The sequence below is a fragment of the Sapajus apella genome, unplaced genomic scaffold, assembly GCF_009761245.1.
Source record: "Sapajus apella isolate SASKATOON/1434 unplaced genomic scaffold, GSC_monkey_1.0 scaffold40, whole genome shotgun sequence".
Lineage (NCBI taxonomy): Eukaryota > Metazoa > Chordata > Mammalia > Primates > Cebidae > Sapajus > Sapajus apella.
Genome location: NW_022436980.1, coordinates 19,609,648 through 19,631,456, shown reverse-complemented (window position 1 = coordinate 19,631,456; position 21,809 = coordinate 19,609,648). Strand labels below are relative to the sequence as shown.

Genomic DNA, 21,809 nt, shown 5'->3' with positions numbered 1-21,809 from the left:
ATTTTTCTATAGCCAGATAGAAACCCATTAAAATGAAATGCTAATTCTGCAAAGAAAACATCACAACTAATTTTGATACTCACTAGTTGTGATGTTTTCTCTGTAGAATTAGCATTTCACTGTAAATTGCGGTTTTGTCCAGATCTTCCATGAAACTCATCCTCGGTGCCTTCCTGGGTGGTGGTATTCCTCACCAGGTGGAATTTCATTTATGGTACTTGGCCACCTTTTGTCAATATTCATCAGTATATTTTGTAGTTTAAAAAAGTTGTTTTTCTTTCAATCCCTTTATGCCCATTAAAAAAAAAAGAATTCCAATATGTTTGGGTTTATACTTAATGAATTAACTTTAAAATTATTCCTGAAGTGGCATTAGCTATCAGGCTGTTGAGGCCACAGATGATCTTTGGGGATTTGTAACTTAGCCCTGGTAAAGCCTATACTTCTAAATTACTGTTTGAAAGAAACTGATTTGAAAATCACTTTGTGTGACATTTTGTCTCCTAAGCCCCTCAATAATCTAGTGGTTATTACTAGCCATTTGCCTAAATATCCAAGCTTGGACTTTGGGTAGCAATCCCAAAGGGAACTAATTAGGTTTTTGTCTTATTTTTAAAAATAGTCTTTTATATTATAAAATAATCTTTGTTTGGCTGACAGTCTTCATTATAAAAGAATACAGACATTTTTAGAATTTCAACAATAAAAAATAATGTCCTGTCCTAAAAAAGAATTCAAGCCAATTGGAGGCTACAATTTACATTTTAAAAAAAAATAGGAAGGAAATGTTTAAATTAATGTACTAGTTAGTACATTAACGATGACAATAACCCTGTTTTGAAGACTCACTGTGTTCCAGAAGCTGTTTGGGGACATTATATACTCAATTTGATTTAATGTGTCGGCAGATAGATTAAATATATAACAGAAGGTTTGCCTCTCAAAAATCAGATGACATTTTCACGTTCATTTATCAAATTCAGGAGATGAACCTACTATTGCAATCCCACACCCTCTGCAGCTTAAGAAATAAAATATGTAAAATCATGGAGAAATTACATATGGAATCATCAAGTAAAGCTTGCTTATTGTAGTAGGAAAAATATGTTTCTGGGGGCAGTGACTTTTGTGACTAATTCCATAGGCAGGCCACAAGCAAATGGCTCATTAGTCTTCCTCCTATGTCCCACTATCAGTGGTCGTGGGGCGAGGGACATGGCTCGTTTGAGTGGTTACTCTGTGAATGGCATACGGAATTGAAGAATACCTGCATGTGTGTCACTGGGGTAACTTGGCTTGCTGAGGTTTGATTTACCACTATTTCTCCAGGGTAACAAAAAGTTTAATATACTCTAGAAGGCTAGTAGGCTGTTGTCTCGAGGAGATCCTCTTTACAGCCCTTTTCCAAAATCTTCCTGCCCTTGAAAAACAAAGTATCTTTGATCCAATACTGTGCCAGTGACTTACTATTCATGACTTGATGTACTCCCTTACCACCCTTTGTGTGTGAGATACGATCCACGTCCCACAGATGAGAAAACCCAAGGCAAGGGGAATTTAGCAACTTGCCCAAGGTCTCACCACTAGGAAGCAGTAGGATTCAGGCCTACACATGGCAGACCCAAAGTCTCTCTCTTCAGCACTAAGAGGCAAAGCACAGAGTACTGCACAAAGAACACTTACTGTGTTCCTCTGATCATTTTCTTCCTGCTATTCCTCACAGTCACTCTGAGTAATATATTCCTAGAGCCCTCTACTTTGTCTCTTGGGTGTCTTGAGCTGCCACCACTGGGTGAGGGCTCAATGGCCATAGCTGGCAAGCATGTGCCATCCAGCCATGCTACGGGTGAATGGGACTCAGAAAACAGTCCAAGGCTGACAGCAGTTGCTGACCAGGCATATGTAAATCCACCAAGTCACAGAGGCCGGTAGGTTAGAAATCTAGGAGCTCTGAAGAGAATCCAAATTTTGCAGGGTTACATTATATGTAAGACCAAAGATAAAAATTCCCTTGCCCTCTCTTTTTTTTTTCCAGGGAGAATCTGGAAGAAAAGAGCCATTTTCTATGTAGGTGGAGACAGAGGCACCATATTCTTAGGACCTTTAAGATGTAAGTTCACAAATCAGAGAATCAGCTGTGAAACTAGACCTTCTCCAGCCTATATAAATGGAAGGAAGCCAGTGGTGCCTGAAAGCACTGGGAAGGGCCATGCAAAAGGCAGCTGAGTGGCTCAGTGGGAAGATCTGGGGACAGGAGACTGGGCTTTTGTTCTGGACTTGCTCTCCTGCACCTAGCTGCAGTTTGGGCATTTCACCGGGGCCAGAACCAGAGACACTAGTGAACGTCTCTTGCCCTGAGTCAGAGGAGAGCAAATGAAGGCCAAAGGTAGCAGAGAGGCAATGGGAAGAGAAAGGAGAAAATCAGTGAAAGAAAGGAGAAAATCAGTAAGAGATACAGCAGAGAACGACTCCACAAGAATTGGCACCCAATCAGACAGCTCAAGCTGTGACCCGACTTCTTTTTCCCTCAGGCAGGATTAATCAACACATCTTCTAAAGGGCAGAGTCAGCTCTATAAGCACCAAGACTTGAGCCTCTGAATGAGCCCCCAACTGCCATATGGGAGTCCTCCAAAAATCTCTGGATTTACATATTTCACCCCTCAGTAATTTATCATCCAAAATGAAGTAACAATCTGGGTATTTTTAACCATGGTAACAAAAACTTTGCAAACAAACAGAGTAAATGGGAAATCAGTTCTTAAATGTACCAGTGACTTCATTCCCTGTGACCAAAAAGGGGTGATATTTATGGATGATTGGTTTCTGCACTCTTGTCCCAAATCTTAACACCTGGCTAAAAAGCCGGGGCGGGGAGCCAGCAGGCTGGAAGATTTAGTTACAGCCCAGAAAAACACATTCCTCAGCCTGAGGGGACTGGATTCTCGTGCAGCGCACTCATGTGGGGGCAGTAAATTGTGGTTCCCTCATTAGGGTGTAGAGAACGGAGCCTAGGTTTCAGGTATTTAACAACATCTGCCAAACCATACGTGCCAAGGTGGTTTCAGAATTACGCTTTGCCTGGTACCAAAATGGCTTTCAATAAATGTTGGTTGAATGAAAAAATAGCTGCACAGGTTCTCTCAGGGAGAAAGATTGTCTAGCACTGGGACTGGCAAACTTTTTCAGTATTTGCTTTCACAGCACAATGGCATAATTAAATATTTGTGAAAGAGACGGTATGGTCTGCAGAGTTGAAAATATTTATCCTTTACAGAAACAGTCTGCCAACCCCACACTAGACAATATTTTAACCTTTAAGTGCCATACCGTCTGTCACAACAATTCAATTCTACCATTACACTGTATACGTACGTTTGTACACAGTACACATTGTGTGTGAAAGGTAGATGTATTCCAATAAAATTTTATTTACAGAAACAGGCAATGGGCCAGATTTGGCTTGTGGGGCTGTAGTTTGCACAATTCCTTGGCCTAGTGTATGCATGGCTTGTTGCATACCTGTAGGCAGGTCTCAAGGAGATTTTAATAGATAGGACACATCAGCTAAGCTGGGACACATCTCTGGAAAGCAGAATGCTAGAAAAATTACCCACTTTAGATCTCAGTCTCGACAGGCTACTTTCCAACCTTGGGGTACAGCAATAACTATCTACACATACATGTATAAAATACACATACATCAGGGAAAATATCTATAATGATGTTGTGAAATAAGAAATAAAACACCGGGTTCAAGATGTTCCTGAGGGTTATGGAATCACAAGATTTTTATAGAGACCTCAACAATCAAAGATCTACAGTCTTGAAGCCTCAGAATCTGTTTTTCTTTTTTTAAGTCTTCCAAGGGCACAACCTTAGTTGGTCTAAGACCATAAAGAACACGTCCTATAGGAACTACAAATTAAAACCATAATGAGATACCACCTTATTCCTGCAAGAATGGACATTATCAAAAAGTCAAAAAACAATAGATGATGGCGTGGATGTGGGGAAAAGGGATCACTTGTACACTGCCAGGAGAATGTAAATTAGTACAACCTCTATGGAAGGCAGCTTGGAGATTCCTTAAAGAACTAATAGTAGAGCTACCATTCGATCCAGCAATCCTACTATGGACATCTACTTAAAGGAAAATAATGCATTACATGAAAGACACATGCACATGTATGTTTATTGCAGCACAATTCACAATTGCAAACATAGGGAACCAACTTAAATGCCCACTGACTGATGAGTGGATAAAGAAAATATTTGGCATGTATACACCCAGTGATAAAAAAGGAACATGATCATGTCTTTTGCAGCAGTTTGGATGGATCTACAGGACATTATTCTAAGTGAAGTAATTCAGGAGTGGAAAACCAAAAATTGTATGTTCTCACTTAAAAGTGGGAGGTAAGCTATAAGTGCATAAAGGCATACAGAGTGATATAATGGACTTTAGAGACTCTGAGGGGAGGGTGAGAGGAGGCTAGGGAGAAAAAACCTGTAACATATTAGGTATAGTAGACACTATTCAGGTGATCAGTACACTAAAATCTCAAATTCACCACTATATAATCAGCCATGTAACAAAAAAAGCCATTCGTGTTTATCCATGTAACAAAAAACCCAAAAGGTGTTGAAATAAAATTTTTTAAAAATACAATTAAAAAGAATATGTCCTACAGATTGCAAACACTTCATCAACTAATTTTGTAAAATGTGAAATATCTGAGTTAAAACCTTTAGCAAGAAAAACTGTAGGGAAATATATGTGAGATGGATAACAAAGATAAATATTCTAAGTAAGATGTCAAAGCTGAACATGAAAGCAGTTGACACAAAAATGATGCATTAAAAGAGTCAACAGAGGCTGAAAGTGAGTGTGGATGAGACAGAGAAGAAAATAAACTTATGTGAACAGCTGCACTGCTATAAAGAAGTCTGATCAAAACTAAGCAGAATCAAAGGAAGGTGGACTCAGGTAAGTCCGAAACCTGGACAGGAGAGATTTTTTAAACGTTTTTTCCTCACCAATTTCTTCTTTTCCATTTTTTTTTAATATATATATTTTATTATACTTTAGGTTCTGGGGTACATGTGCAAAACATGCAGAATTGTTGCACAGATACATACAGGCAATGTGGTTTGCTGTCTCCATCCCCGTGTCACCTATATCTGGCATTTCACCCCATGTTATCCCTCTCCAACCTCCCTACCCCCTGCTGTCCCTCCCCTATTTCCCCCATAGACCACAGTGTGTGATGCTTCCCTCCCTGTGTCCATGTGTTCTCATTGTTCAACACCTGCCTATGAATGAGAACATGCAGTGTTTCGTTTTCTGTTTTAGTGTCAGTTTGCTGAGATGATGGCTTCCAGATTCATCCACGTCCCTACAAAGGACACGAACTCATTGTTTTTTATGGCTGCATAGTATTCCATAGTGTATATGTGCCACATTTTCCCTGTCCAGTCTATCATTGCTGGGCATTTGGGTTGGTTCCAGGTCTTTGCTTTTGTAAACAGTGCTGCAGTGTGCATATTTCTTTATAATAGAAAGATTTATAATCCTTTGGCTATATACTGAGTAATGGGATTTCTGGGTCAAATGGAATTTCTATTTCTAGGACCTCGAGGAATCACCACACTGTCTTCCACAATGGTTGAATTAATTTACACTCCCACCAACAGTGTAAAAGTGTTCCTATTTCTCCACATCCTCTCCAGAATCTGTTGTCTCCAGAGTTTTTAATGATTGCCATTCTAACTGGCATGAGATGGTATCTCAACATGGTTTTGATTTGCATTTCTCAAATGACCCGTGATGATGAGCATTTTTTCATGTTTGTTGGCCTCATAAATGTATTCTTTTGAAAAGTGTCTGTTCATATTCTTTGCCCACTTTTGAATGGTTTTTTTTTTTTTTTTTCTTGTAAATCTGTTTTAGTTCTTTGTAGATTCTGGATATTAGCTCTTTATCAGATGGGTAGATTGCAAAAATTTTTTCCCATTCTCTTGGTTGCTGGTTCACTCTAAGGACTGTTTCTTTTGCCGTACAGAAGGTCTGGAGTTTAATTAGATCCCATTTGTCTATTTTGGTTTTTGTTGCCAATGCTTTTGGTGTTTTAGTCATGAAGTCGTGGCCTATTACCTATGTCCTGAATGGTTTTGCCTAGGTTTTCTTCTAGGGTTTTTATGGTATTAGGCCTTATGTTTAGGTATTTAATCCATTTGGAGTTAAATTTGATGTAAGGTGTCGGGTGTCAGGTATAAGATGTCAGAAAGGGGTCCAGTTGCTATTGGCTAGCCAGTTTTCACAACACCATTTATTAAACAGGGAATCCTTTCCCCATTGCTTGTTTTTGTCAGGTTTGTTAAAGATCAGATGGTTGTAGATGTGTGGCATTGCCTCTGAGGCCCCTGTTCTGTTCCATTGGTCTATATCTTTGTTTTGGTATTGGTACCATGCTGTTTTCATTACTGTAGCCTTGTAATATAGTTTGAAGTCAGATAGAGTGATACCTCTGGCTTTGTTCTTTTTGCTTAGAATTCTCTTGGCTATGTTGGCTCTCTCTCAGTTCCAAATGAAGTTTAAAGTGTTTTTTTCCAGTTCTGTGAAGAGAGTCATAGGTAGCTTTATAGAGATAGCATTGAATCTATAAATTGCTTTGGGCAGTATAGCCATTTTCACAATACTGATTCTTCCTAACCATGAGCATGGAATGTTTCTCCATCTGTTTGTGTCTTCTCTTATTTCCTTGAGCAGTGGTTTGTAGTTCTCCTTGAAGAGGTCCTTTACGTTCCTTGTTAGTTGTATTCCTAGGTATTTTATTCTCTTTGTAGCACCTGTGAATGGCAGTTCGTGCTTGATTTGGCTCTCTTTAAGTCTCTTATTGGTATACAGGAATGCTTGTGATTTTTGCACATTGATTTTTTATCCTGAGACTTTGCTGAAGTTGCTTATCAGCTTTAGACTTCGGGCTGAGATGATGGAGTCTTCTAAATATACAATCATGTCATCTGCAAATAGAGACAATTTGACTTCCTCCTTTCCTAAGTGAATACATTTTATTTCTTTTTCTTTCCTGATTGCTCTGGCTAGAACTTCTAATACTATATTGAATAGGAGTGGTGAGAGAGGGCATCCTTGTCTAGTGCTAGATTTAAAAGGGAATGCTTCCAGATTTTGCCCATTCAGTGTGATATTGGCTGTGGGTTTGTCATAAATAGCTTTTATTATTTTGAGATACGTTCTGTTGATACCTAGTTTTAAGAGTTTTTAGCATAAAGGGCTGTTGAATTTTGTCGAAGGCCTTCTCTGCATCTGTTGAGATAATCATGTAGTTTTTGTCTATGGTTCTGTTTACGTGGTGGATTATGTTTATAGACTTGCATGTGTTGAACCAGCCTTGCATCCCAGGATGGAGCCTACATGATCATGATGCATAGCCTTTTGATGGGCTGTTGCAATTGGTTGGCCAGTTTTTATCGAATATTTTTGCATCTATGTTCATCGTGGATATTGGCCTGAAGTATTCTTTTTTTGTTGAGTCTCTGCCAGGTTTTGGTATCAGGATGATGTTGGTCTCATAAAATGATTTGGGAAGGATTCCCTCTTTTCGGATTCCTTGGAATAGTTTCAGAAGGAGTGGTACCAGCTCCTCTTTGTATGTATGGTAGAATTCAGCTGTGAACCCATCTGGACCTGGACTTTTCTTGGTTGGTAGGCTATTAATTGCTGCCTCAACTTCAGCCCTTGTTAATGGTCTATTCAGGGTTTCAACTTCTTCCTGATGTAGGCTTGGGAGGGTGCAAGTGTTCAGGAATTTATTAATTTCTTCCAGGTTTACTGGCTTATGAGCATACAGTTGTTTGTACTACTCTCTGATGGTAGTTTGTATTTCTGTGGAATTGGTAGTGATGTCCCGTTTATCGTTTTTTATTGAATCTATTTGATTTTTCTCTCTTTTCTTTTTTATTAACCTGGCTAGCAGTCTATTTTGTTGATCTTTTCAAAAAAAAAAAAACAGCTCCTGGATTTATTGATTTTTTGTGTCTCTATTTCCTTCAGTTCTGCTCTGATCTTAGTTATTTCTTGTCTTCTGCTAGCTTTTGAGGTTTTTTTTTTAAATCTTGCTCCTCTAGCTCTTTCAATTTTCATGATGGGGTGTCGATTTTAGATCTTTCCTTGCTTCTCATGTGGGCATTTATTGCTATAAATTTCTCTGCAGACACTCCTTTATATGTGTCCCAGAGCATCTGGTATGTTGTGTCTTTGTTCTCATTGGTTTCGAAAAACATCTTTATTTCTGCCTTCATCATTTATCCAGTCAACATTGAAGAGCCAGCTGTTCAGTTTCTATGAAGTTGTGCAGTTCTGAGTGAGTTTCTTAATCCTGAGATCTAATTTGATTGCACTGTGGTCTGAAAGACTGTTTGTTATGATTTCCGTTCTTTTGCATTTGCCGAGGAATGATTTACTTTCAATCATGTGGTCAATTTTAGAGTAGGTGCAATGTGGTGCTGAGGAGAATGTATATTCTGTGAATTTGAAGTGGAGAGTTCTGTAGATGTCTATTAGGTTTGCTTAGCCCAGATCTGAGTTCAAGTCCTGGATATTCTTGTTAATTTTCTGTCTTGTTGATCTAATATTGACAGTGGAGTGTTAAAGTCTCCCACTATTATTGTGTAGGAGTCTAAGTCTCTTTGTAGGTCATTAAGAACTTGCTTTATATATCTGGGTGCTCCTGTATTAGGATCGTTAGCTCTTCTTGTTGCATTGATCCTTTTACCATTATGTAATGCCCTTCTTTGTCTGTTTTGATCTTTGTTGGTTTAAAGTCTATTTTATCAGAGACTAGGGTTGTAACTTCTGCTTTTTTTTGCTCTCCATTTTCTTGGTAAATCTTTCTCCATCCATTTATTTTGAGCCTATGTGTATCCTTGCATGTGAGGTGGGTTTGCTTGATACAGCACACCGATGGGTTTTGACTTTTTATCCAATTTGCTCTTCTGTGTCTTCTGATTGGCGCATTTAGCCCATTTACATTTAAGGTTAATATTGTTATGTGTGAATTTGATCCTGCCATTTGGATGCTAGCTGGTTGTTTTGCCCATTAGGTGATGCAGTTTCTTTATTGTGTTGATGCTCTTTACCATTTGGTATGTTTTTGGAGTGGCTGGTACTGGTTGTTCTTTTCAGGAGCTCTTGTAAAACAGGCCTGGTGGTGACAAAATCTCTCAGCAATTGTTTGTTGTAAAGGAATTTATTTCTCCTTCTCTTATGAAGCTTTCTTTGGCTGGATGTGAAATTCTAGGTTGAAAGTTCTTTTCTTTAAGGATGTTGAATATTGGCCCCCACTCTCTTCTGGCTTGTAGGGTTTCTGCCAAGAGAGCCACTGAGTCTGATGGGCTTCCCTCTTTGGGTAACCTGACCTTTCTCTCTGGCTGCCCTTAGCATTTTTCCCTTCATTTCAGCCCTGGTGAATCTTATAATTATGTGCCTTGTGGTTGCCCTTCTCAAGGAGTATCTTTGTGGTGTTCTCTGTATTTCCTGGACTTGAATGTTGGCCTGCCTTGCTAGGTTGGGGAAGTTCTCCTGGATAATATCCTGAAGAGTGTTTTCCAGCTTGGATTCATTCTCTCCTTCACATTCAGGTACACTTATCAAACGTAGATTAGGTCTTTTCACATAATCCCATATTTCTTGTAGGCTTTGTTCATTTCTTTTTACTCTTTTTATTATAATCTTGCCTTCTCGTTTTATTTCATTGAGTTGATCTTCAATCTCTGATATCCTTTCTTCTGCTTGGTCGATTCGGCTACTGAAACTTGTGTATGCTTTGCGAAGTTCTCGTGTTGTGTTTTTCAGCTCCATTAAGTCATTTGTATTCTTCCCTTAGCTGTTTATTCTCATTAGCATTTCATCAAACCTTTTTTCAAGGGTCTTAGTTTCTTTGCATTGGTTAGAACATGTTCTTTTAGCTCAGAGAAGTTTGTTATTACCCACCTCTGAGGCCTGTTTCTGTCAGTTCCTTAGATTCATTCTCCATCGAGCTTTGTTCCTTTGCTGGTGATGAGTTATGATCCCTTGTAGGAGGACAGGCATTCTGGTTTTGGGTGTTTTCATCCTTTTTGAGCTGCTTTCTTACCATCTTTGTGGATTTACCTACGGTCTTTGTAGTTGGTGACTTTTGGATTGGGTCTCTGCGTGGATGTCCTTTTTGTTTATGATGCAGTTATTTCTGTTTTTTAGTTTTCCTTCTAACAGTCAGGCCCCTCTGCTGTAGGACTGCTGGAGGTCCACTCCAGATCCTGCCTGCCTGGGTATCACCTGCGGCGGCTGTAAAACAGTAAGGGTTGCTGCCAGTTTCTTCTTCTGTTATCTTTGTCCCAGAAGGATACGTGCCATGTGTCAGCATGAGTTCTCCTTTATGAGGTGACTCTTTGGATATACAGGGGTCAGGGAGCTGCTTAAGGAGACAGTCTGTCCCTTATAGGAGCTCAAGTGCTGAGCTGTGAACTCCATTGTTCTGTTCAGAGCTGCTGGGCATTTACGTTTAATTCTGCTGCAGCGGAACTCTGAACCACCTTTTTTTCCCAGGTGCTTTGTCCTGGGAAGGTGGGGCTTTATTTATAAGCTCCTGACATGCTGCTGCCTTTTTTCAGAGATTTCCTGCCCATCAAGGAGGTAGCCTAGTCACAGTCTGCCAGCAGAGGAGTTGCTGAGCTGCCTTGGCTCTGCCCAGCTGCTGTGTGTACTTCCTTCTGGTTTTTTTTTTTATAGTGGTATAGTTAGAACTGCCTCAGTAATGGTGGACTGCCTCGGTAATGGTGGACTGCCTCGGTAGTGGCGGACTGCCTCGGTAGTGGTGGACTGCCTTAGTAATGGCGGATGTCCTTCCCCCAACAGAGCTGGACCATCCCGGGTCCAGCTGCCATTGCTGTGAAATTCTCAATCCAGAGAGTTTCAGATTGCTAGTCTTTGTTGGGGTGGGACCCACTGAGTCAGATCTCCTGGCTCCCTGTTTCACCCTCCTCTTTTTTCAGTTGAATGGGCAGCTCTGTCTCCCAGGTGTTCCAGGAGCCAGGTGAAATGGCCGCCCATATTTGTGTGAGTTTTTGTGTGGGGACCCACTGTGCCAGCTGAAACAGCAGTGCTGGAAACTTGTGGTGCTTTTCAGCCTGGGAATCTCCTGGTCTGTGGGCAGTAATAACTCATTTGGAAATGTGGTGTTCACTCACCCTCTGTGGTGTTCTCTCTGGGAACTGCATTCCAGAGCTGTTCCTATTTGGCCATCTTGCAAACTCTTGAATCCCTGGCAGCCACTATTCTGTTTTTTATGTTGTCTCAGATGGTTAATAGAAATTCTTGTAGTTTTCACAGTGAAAGTTCTTTCAGAAATTTTTCTTTGGCATAACATTTGATTCCAGGATGAATTCTGAAGAAATGTCACTCCTTCTCGCTGGACTTGGGGTAGCATGTCCTGATTCTGCCCTCTCCCACGGACCCACACACTCCTGGCTCGGCCTCTCCCCCATGCAGGCCCACCAATTTCATAAAATAGTATTCTCTAGGCAAATATCTGAGAGCTGTTGTTTTCCTTAATAATACACTACATAGATAATTGTGTTATTTATAATATCTGCATTTTATTTTACTACTTTTGTTGCCTACTGCATTGGCTAAACATTCACTACTATATTCAATGGAAGTGGTAAAAATAGAAATCCCTGCTATATTCTTCATCTCAAGAGAAAAGTGTTTAGTCTTTCAGCATTAAGTATAGTGTTAGTTGCAGCTTTTTCTAGTCCATTGTCTTAACCACTTGGCCACAACTACTGCTGGTGTGAAATCTGGTAGTTATAGCTTTTTCACAGATGCCCTTTATCAGATTGAGGAAACTTCCTTTTATTCCTTATTCCTTGAGAGCTTTCATTAGGGATGAATTTAAAATTTTGTCTAGGTTGTTTTGTGCATCTACTTGAATAATCATATGATTTTTCTTCTTTATTCTGTTAATATGGTGAATTACACTAATTTGTTTGAATGTTGAGCCAACCTTGCATTCCTGGGATGACTTCCATTTGGTTTCTATGAATTATTGTGGATGACATGGAGATGTACTGCCCATGTCTGCATTCAGTGCTCTCTAGTAGAAACCTACTCTGAGGGAGATGATAGCTGGATGCTGTCTGCTGACGTCACTCCCTGGAGGTGGGCAGCAAGTCCCTTCCTTGACAGGGGATCACAATTGACAAACAAAAGAAAACAGACCAGGAACTAAAAATTTTGGTTGGAGAGGGAGGTGAAATAAAGAAAGAGAAAACTGTGAATTCAGCTTTGTCTACCTGTGCCCACTAGCCCAATATCTCCCAGCAACTGACAAATTAAATTGAAAACACTCTGATATATTATTCCTGCAAAGTTAAGTTGGATAAAGTTGACTTTACAAGAATGTAATAGATATCTGTTTGTAATACAAGTGGGCTTTGGAAAAATATTTATATGTTGATAAGCTAAAATATAATAATAGCTTGTTTCTCTGAGAGATGATTGCATGTTCCTATTAAGAATCAATATTACAGTGAAGGTTAATAGCTTTTAAGTGTGATCACAACTACTTTACCTGTCTTTCATTTGCTTGGTTGATATCTAAGTGCTTTCTTTTATTTTTACTTAGGCAACTTCCAAGGAACTGCTTGAATATTAAACAATTTTTACCTGCCTTCCTCTCAAAAGAATCTGAGAGAAGGTGGTGCTGTTTACAACCAATCTGAAAAATTATGCACAATTGAATCCCACTGTTGGGAAGAATAGAAGGAGGAGCTGAGCTCAGATAGATATTGGAATGCTTTCTTGCGTTTTGTGAGTCACAAATTTATAGTGTTGGCCTCATTATTTGGTTTGAAGATAAATGAATTCCTAGAAATTCAGAGTGTAATAATCAAGTACAAAAAGCACCTTCTTAAAGTTAAATAATTTTTAGACTAAATATCTCTACCTATTATTCATATCTCTTTTTCATTAGAGAACTGTCATGGGTTAATCAGATATATATGCATTAAAAATACTATTTTTTTTAACCTATGTGAACACAAGAGTTATACTACTAAAAACATTTAAAAGGAATGATACAATTCTATGTTAAGGCATCTAAATAACTACCATTCACACAAGGAGTAAATTGGGTGTTTGAACATTTATTAGATCAGTACCCTAGTTTTTCTAGCATGATACTTACTCCCATAGATCTGACTAGATAAGAGCTATGAATGACTTGAAAGCATTAATGACTGTAACCAGCATAATCAAATGCAAACTGCTCTGATTAAATATTTCTTGTTTGAATTTCATTTTCCAGATTGCTAACAGATGCATTTATTCAAAAAATGTTTAATGGTACTTGTTAAATTATAAACTTAAAAACCAACTAATTATAGTTCAAGGACTAGTCTGTGTATAAAAACTATTTTGAAATTAGGGGAAATAGCTATTTTTAGTGTTTTTACTCAATTTATAATTAGGATCGTTTCAAGAAGATTATATACAGTCACTAGAAGACTAGGTTTAGAAAAGTGAAAAAGTCTTCACTATTTTTAGAGACATTTGAAGTTTTGATTTGGAATGAGCTATAATTTTCAGTTATATTTTCACTAAGAACTTCAAAAACTGGTAAAAAGGAAATTAAAACGTGACTTCAACAAAATCATGAAAATTGAGTAATGCTTATAGTTTTGACAGGATAAAAAGGAAACTCATTTGTGATTCTTACCTGTTTCCACTCCATTCCCACTGGGCATCCCACTGGGTTTAGGTCTAGTAGGTCTTGCAGTTGTCGTATTCAAAACTAAAATAAAGTGGTATATAAATAGTTCATTTTCTTATTGAAAGTTTGCAGCCAAGAGAAACAAAATTTCTCAGAGAATTGAAAGTCATTTAACTAGGCAATAAAAAAGATGATTTACCAAAAAATATTATTCAGATTATAGAAACCACTTTCTTGTATAAAAATAATGGACCTGAATTTCAAAATAGAGACCTGAATTTGTACTCTGAGATGATCACTGGGCTTCAATACTTGACTTGAAAAAGTAACTGGCAAGGGAATTTATAATCTGAAGTGGGAAATATCTCGCTTCATTTATAAGCATTAGCTACGTTCCAAAATGGAGCTGAAGAAAGATCAGGACTACATATGCCTAATGAAAAACAAAATCTGAAGTGTATTTGTCAAGGCCTCCATTCATAAGTTGGAGTCTTTCCTTTCATGGGAATCTCTAGGTCCAGAGGTTTCATTATACTAGTCCTTTCACAAAGTCCATTGTCAAACATAGAACTTGATGAAACCATTTCACTTTCTCTCCTGCTCGGGAGAAAGTCATAGCCTTACCAAAGCCTTAAGAAGTGACCAATTTTATAATCCACTTAGAAAACTCTTTAAGGAAGAACACTAAGTGTATTGTGCTTATGTGAGAAGCCCTGGAGCCATACTGCTCATCTTTGATCCACTTTCTAGTTCCTCTGTTTCTCAGCTTCCTCAACTGTACCTCACAGGACACATGGCCACTGCTCGGTCATTAGTAGCCATGATTGTTACTGCTTACTTTTTAGAAATGTTTAATATAACCAGTCTCACATTAAGCTCTTAACACCTACCATGACACACAAGTCACAGGGAGATACACGTGGTTATGAAAGATTTCTGTGCCTAATTACCTTTAGAAGTTGGAAAATTATAAAAAAAAAAATACATGGACTCTCCATAAACAAAAGTATATAAAATTATTGTTCTAAAGATGCATTCACCAAGAACATTCATTTGTAAGCAGGTTTCATCATTTGGAACTTTAAGACTCCTTAGAATCACAAAGAAAAAGAAAATAAAATACCAGGGTTTGGTTCAACTTGTGTCTCAGCATTAAGAGTGATTTCCATGAACGAAACCCCTCCAAGTTAACATTTTTCTGAACAAGCTCCAGTGAGGGAGATTTTAGGACCTTTGGAAAATTCAGTAAATTTAACATATTTTCCAATATATGATTGTAACTTTATTTTTGCTGTTTAGAACTTGTGATATTTTTATTCTCTGAAGGAATCAAGTAAAAATGTTCACCCAGAACAAGAGCTTTTCCATGCTGAAAAGAGACCCTCTTTTATTAAGACAGAAAGAATATCTGAAAGTAAGTATTAAATAATGTAATGTTGTAGCTAACTCTACGCTATCTCTATAACTGTCATGGAAAATTGTCCAACACTATTTCAAAAATACGTTTATATCAGTAAAGTTTCATAGTGATCTCTGCATCTGATTATCCTTAAAATCCTTAGTCTAGTCTTACCACATTTCTGGATTCATCAGTACGTTTCCAGTTATCCACATGGATCAGAGTCTCTCTGTATGTCTCTATTGCAATGTAAGGATATGTAGTCCCCTTTGGCATATTTGGCTGTTTCAATCCATTTCATATCTTCCCCTGCCTGCTGATTATTTAAGTAATCAGAGAAACAACTTACCAGGTCTGATGTGTGGCTTGTCAGATATTCTGGGCCTCACAGGAGTAGTATAAAATCTGTGTGGTGCTGAAAGAGAGGAACACTTTATATTTAATAAGCAACAGACCAAAGCCTCCTGAATGGAGATTTAGCATCCCAGGGACCAACAATTCATACACTTTGCATGGAAGTAGAAAGAAGTTTCAGAAAATTCCCATTATGCATTATAGACTTCATGCTAAAGGAAAACAAAAGAAAACATACATGACTGAAAATTAAAGATGCACATAGAGGTAGTTCATTTGTAAGCTGTGTTAAGGATTAGTCATCATTTTGTCCTTATTCTTCAAGAGCATACATTTTACCAGATGGTTGCTTAACGTGATAAACACATAAGACATTCATCTGCCTGTTCATCTGTCCATCCATCCATTCATCTAACGTCTCAGTAAAAAGTCATTGTGAAATATTAGTTTGCTAAAGAGGTCAAACAATCTTAAAGGTAAAAAGAGAAATGAATGTTTAGGTAGGTAAAGAAGAAAGAACAGGAGTATGTGGTCTCTATCAAATTGTCTTTGCTCATGAACCTGAAATGAGTAAGTATTCATTCAGTGCCATCCAAAATGCTGTGGAAATGACAGAAAATGACATCTGGTGCCCTGCCTATCAAAAGAGGGCAAGGAAGGAGCAAGAACTCAGATAAACCCTGGCACCTACCCTTGTTACTCTCTGGCCCCGTCATCCAGGACCTGCAAGGAAAGGCCTCCTAAGACTTGCTAAACGAGTAAGTGACCATCGGATGCAGGCAAACTTATGAGAACCTGCTGAAATATTAATGCATCCTAAGGTTTTAACATAGGCATTTATTCTGGAATTCATCCATTCCATGCTGCTCTCCTCTGTCCCCACCTCCCCATCAGATACTTCCTCCTGCCACCAGCTTTCTTGGTAACCTTTTTGGAAAACATTTTTCTTGCAAACTATGCAAGTAGATTACATCGTTTTAATGATTTTTTGTTCACATATTCAGTGGATATTTATATAGCCATAAATCAGCAATGCCTTGCCTACTAAGTTAAAAAAGTATGCCTGTGAAATAGGTTATAATGTAGCTCATTTATAAACGTCCAATGTAAAGACTCTGATGAGCAAAATTTTGCCATACTTCAAGCCGACAGCAGTGGACACATACTGAAATTCTCTGTATGTTTAGTTTGGACCTTCCCAAGTGTAATAACCAGAGTGAACACAGGAACTGATGCTATAAAAATTAATTCTCACAGACCCTAAAGGGCCTGATGATTATTTGCAATTTTTTTCTTTCAAGTTTGAGATGGTGGGATTCTCTGTTAATTTAACCTATTTCAGCTTTCCATGGAAATCCCTCTGAATGTTAAGTTGCTTCTGCTTAAAACAAAATAAGAATCATAGTTCTTGTCTCATGCTAGAATATATGTAAGTTTTAGGACTTTGGACAGGAAAGAGATTGACCGTAGACCACAAAAATAATCGGCATTACATGATTTCAAAGCCACTGCATCTGAATTTTTGTTTTAGCTTTCCCCATAGTCTTCATTTAAATCTAGAATTTTTTAATAAAAGAGCTGAAATATAATTTGAATTCAGGTTATAAGTTACTCATATAGCTCATCACCAAACAATACATGGCCTTGAGAAAACTGCTGTAAGGTTTCAATTTTATTTATTTCTATTTTTTATTTTATTTTTGAGACAGAGTCTCACTCTGTTGCCAGGCGCCAGGCTGGAGTGCAGTGGCATGAGCTCGGCTCACTGCAGCCTCCGCCTCCTGAGTTCAAGCTATTCTCCTGCCTCAGACTCCCGAGTAGCTGGGACTACAGGCGCGCGCCACCACGCCCAGCTAATTTTTTTTTTTTTTTTAGTAGAGGCGGGGTTTCACCATGTTGGCCAAGATGGTCTCAATCTCTTGACCTTGTGATCCGCCCGCCTCCGTCCCTCAAAGTGCTGGGATTACAGGTGTGAGCCACCGTGCCCGGCAAGGGTTTCAATTTTAAACATAGAAAAAGAGCTAAGGATATAAGAAAAAAGTCAACATATACAAACATGTTAAGACAATTTATATAATGATATGAGATGATGGATAGACTCCCAACAACCAGTCAAATTTATATTTAATACAATATTTTGAAGGAATTTGATTAAAATTCCACATATACTAGTAATGGTGACACAATATTAATATTCTCTTTAATGTAAGAAAAGGCAAAAAAAAAAAAAAAAGGAAAGAACAGGCCTATGATCTTTTATTTTCATTCTATAATCCTTAAATCTCTAAAAAGCTGAAATATTTCTCATTTGGCAACACAACCTGTGTGGAATGAGAGTATTTATCCTGCTTGTTGTAAATATTTACGTATTTTGTGGTAAAAACAGTTTGATTATGAGAATCCAGCTATCTTCTCTTAAACCAGAAGTTAAAGAGATTTGCAAAAACATAAAATAATAAACAAAGAGAAATCAGGGTGGAATAGGGATGTCTCACGACTGACATCTGTTCATTGCTGAGGCTGGTCATAGAGACGTGATAGGGCTGTCATTATATTATGCTTCAGATTTCTATGCATAATTATAATAGCAAATAAAATTTTACTTAATAAAAGTTTAAAACATGAAAGTTAAACCAAACAAACAAGAAAGATTTAGAAAATTTAAAGGAACTGCCCTTTAACCATAGAGAGTCTTTCTTCATCATGTTTACTTGGAATAAATATTGCCCCAGTGACACAACATGTACTTTAAAATTAGATTTCTTTTATTATCATTTCCTCTCATTATCAAACTTCTCCCACCAGCTTTCCCCCTCAAATTAGAACTCATAATGGGCAACATACACTTATTTGTCTTCTAACTCCCTAAATGTTTGCTTTTGTTTTTCTGTCTTACTTTTGGCTTTCTACCATCTGATAGAAGCAGAACGGGCAAAGGAGTCATTAAAACATGAACAACAACAAAGTATTAGAAGTCCACAAGCGTTATAACCTGAGTAGGATAACGGGACAGAAAAGTATAAACAGGAAAAGCATTCTGAGTGCATCAAGATGAGATGGGGCTTTGTGTAGGTGAGTTCACTTTCCCCAAAGTAGAAAATCACAGAGAAGAAATAAAAAATAGGAAATCACTTCCCTGGATGTTAGATATTATCTTCATTTTGAAGAGTGACTTTTCTTGTTCATAGCCTTTTTTCTTACCCACAATATTAACGTGTTTCATCAAATGGGGGAGATGGGAGATGGGAGAAAGAGAGAGAGGGGGAGGAGGAGGTTCAAGAGGAAGAAGGAGGAAGAAGAAAAAATAGTTATTTATCAGATATGGAAAATGAGGCAAATGAAGGTCAACTGTAGGGAAAAAAATGGGATCCTTCATTCTTAGTTATAAGCATGAAGTTGGTCAACAATACATTCGAAAAAGTAAGCTCTGATGAAAGAACTTGTCTTCCCTATATTCAACTTATATTCACATAAGTATTCCGATTTGGCTGATTTCTTTCACCTATAAAATGACAAAAAACAGTCAAGTAATCCACTGTGATGAGAAATGACATTCTGAAAAGAAAATTTCTTTCCTGATTAAAAGCAAATAAGGAAAACTTATTCTCCAGAGTTGGGGAGATTACCCTGAGTTGTCTTTGCCAGTTCTGTTGTTCGTGGAATCTTAGTCGTGAAGGGTTCTTGGGTAGATTTGTCTGTTTCTTCTGGAGAAAACACAGTAAGATGGCTTGTTTTAAATAATTATCATTATGAATATGACCAAAAAACATACACTTTTCTTCCCCATGCAATAATAAAAGGATAAAATGCATTTAGAAATACACTCAGTAATCACAATAATCCAAAGTTAATGGTATATTTTAATAACTCTCATTTGTGATATCTGCTTACACTATTATTATTATTATTATTATTATTTTTTGAGATGGAGTTTCGCTCTTGTTACCCAGGCTGGAGTGCAATGGCGCGATCTCGGCTCACCGCAACCTCCGCCTCCTGGGTTCAGGCAATTCTCCTGCCTCAGCCTCCTGACTTGCTGGGATTACAGGCACGCGCCACCACGCCCAGCTGATTTTTTGTATTTTTAGTAGAGACGGGGTTTCACCATGTTGACCAGGATGGTCTCGATCTCTTGACCTCGTGATCCACCCACCTCGGCCTCCCAAAGTGCTGGGATTACAGGCGTGAGCCACCGCGCCCAGCCTACACTGTTATTTTAATGATTGTCATAAGGATTTCCAAAAGCTTTTAGCTCAAGATCATTGTTTCGTTACTCTAATTGTGGCTATTCTTGGATAGGGCTCAGGTATGAAAGTCTCCTAGTTGCCTTGATGTATTTATCTCTTTCATGTTTCTTCCCTGCCCATAAATCCCACATGTTATTTTGATGAGCTGGAAAGAAAATATATCATATGAAAAGATGTATATTTATATCACATAGAAACAAATATTCTATTTTTCTCATGTGAAAATCAGAGTGTATGTTTGACATACAAATATAATCCTCCTGACAAAATAAAAAAATACATACAATACTTCCATTCCCATGTTACCTTAAAATCATGCATCATACAGACACAGCAAATTACACTGTTCACTTTGCCCATACTAGATCCAAGGAAATACTTGGTGTAAATGATACACTGCTATCTTTTTGTTTTCTGTCCTTTTTTATTCTCTTGATTCTGCTAAAGAAATATATTTGTGATAACTGACAGGTACTGGTTCTGACATGAATAAACCAAGACACATTAAAAAAACAGGGAGAAGTTAAATAATCAGCAAATCTAGTAGTGGCTTCTGAAAAGTACTTTTAACTTTTCCACTATGGGTGACATTGATTTTGCTGACATAAGCTAGACCAGATGAATATTTGGTTAGGATATATTTGCTCAATTTTAATATTTTCTTCTGAAAGGATTTTAAAATGTGATCGGTAACTTTATTTCAGTAGATACCCCTGAAGGATGGATGGTTAGACATGAAGAGAGGCAAATAGGGCCACTGATTGAATCAAAGACATGTGGGATGTGGTGTGGACAGGACAGAGGAGCCATGCCAAGAACTCTAGTTTTTTGGTTCATTTTCAGCCAAGAGACAGGCAAAGTGGAGTTTTCCAGAGTGAATGAATTTGTGTTGAACTCCTTGAAAGTATGTCCAGCTCATCCCAATGGACCTTTCCAACTTAGCCTGTTTCTCCAGGCAACTGCCCGCTCATCAGTTTAGTCCAACTGCCATTGCTTGCCCTGTGCCTCTTTCCCATCTGTCCATAACTTGAAAGAACCATTTGGATCTTTGACTGGTCAACTCTCATTCCAACTTGAAGACCTGCTGTAAATGACCCTCATCTGAGAAGCCTTTCCTTATGTCTCCAGGTGGTTTGTCTGTTCAACATGCTGCTCATTTCTCTATCATATTCATTGTAATATAGTATAACGTTGATGTTAATCCTAGGCACTCTGGTGGCTGACTGTATAGATTCTAATCCTGGCTCTGACATCAGCTGTTTCACCTTGGCCAAATTTTTAAAACATTTATGCCTCAGTTTTCTAGTCTGTAAAATGGGGCAAGTAATAAAACCAATTTCACAGAGTTACATGGTTTAAAGTTTAAAAAGGCATGTAGTGTATTGGGTGGCACAGAGGCTGCAGTATTGTAACTAAGTCCTGTCTTCATATTAGAGGGTGAAGTCTCTAGGGTAAGGATTCCTCTTTCAAAGTTTCTTTTTAGAAGTGCCTCACTTATCCCTGCACTCAGCACCCAGTAAAGTCTTAATAAGTACTAGATAACGAATTTTTCCTTCCAAATACAGTTTAAATTACAGAAAAAGCAACAAAAAAGAATAGCATTGATTTCGGAACAATTTTCTTTTTAGAATACTTAAAATTTTTAAGAACCATTTGAATCTTAATACTTAAACAATACTTATTTTGAGGTGTTCTAAATCACAATCACTAGAGCCAATTTAACACATCTGAAGATGTGTTAAAACATTCTCATTTTATATTGAAAGTCAGCATAAATATTACAAGGACAAATACACAGTTAATGTAAAGGGATCGAGTAAAATGGATTTTTAAAATAACCTATTATTTAGAAACAATCTGTGAACATAATGTATTATGGCTACTTTAAGGGAAATTCCTAAAAGGCAGGCTCTCCTTGAACAAATATTAAAAGAAAATTTACCCAGAGTGGTCTGTAGTTCCTCTTGACTAGGACTTGGGGAAATAATGGGTATAAAAGGGATGCCTCGTGTCTCTAGGGGAGCTGCAAAAGGAA

General features: G+C 37.9%; 1 protein-coding gene across 11 annotated transcripts in view; it reads right to left on the bottom strand.

Annotated features, from left to right (window-relative positions):
* ABI3BP (ABI family member 3 binding protein) overlaps window positions 1–21,809 on the bottom strand; it is a 244,633-nt gene that overhangs the window by 30,266 nt on the left and 192,558 nt on the right. For 10 of the 11 annotated variants that reach the window (XM_032299267.1, XM_032299257.1, XM_032299259.1 and 7 more), the window contains 4 exons: window positions 21,717–21,797; window positions 19,154–19,231; window positions 15,523–15,588; window positions 13,781–13,855 (listed from right to left, as the gene is read on the bottom strand). In XM_032299267.1, coding sequence (XP_032155158.1) covers window positions 13,781–13,855; window positions 15,523–15,588; window positions 19,154–19,231; window positions 21,717–21,797 — 300 coding nt within the window. The remainder of the gene's footprint in view (window positions 1–13,780; window positions 13,856–15,522; window positions 15,589–19,153; window positions 19,232–21,716; window positions 21,798–21,809) is intronic. The other variant, XM_032299260.1, reaches the window with a different exon arrangement.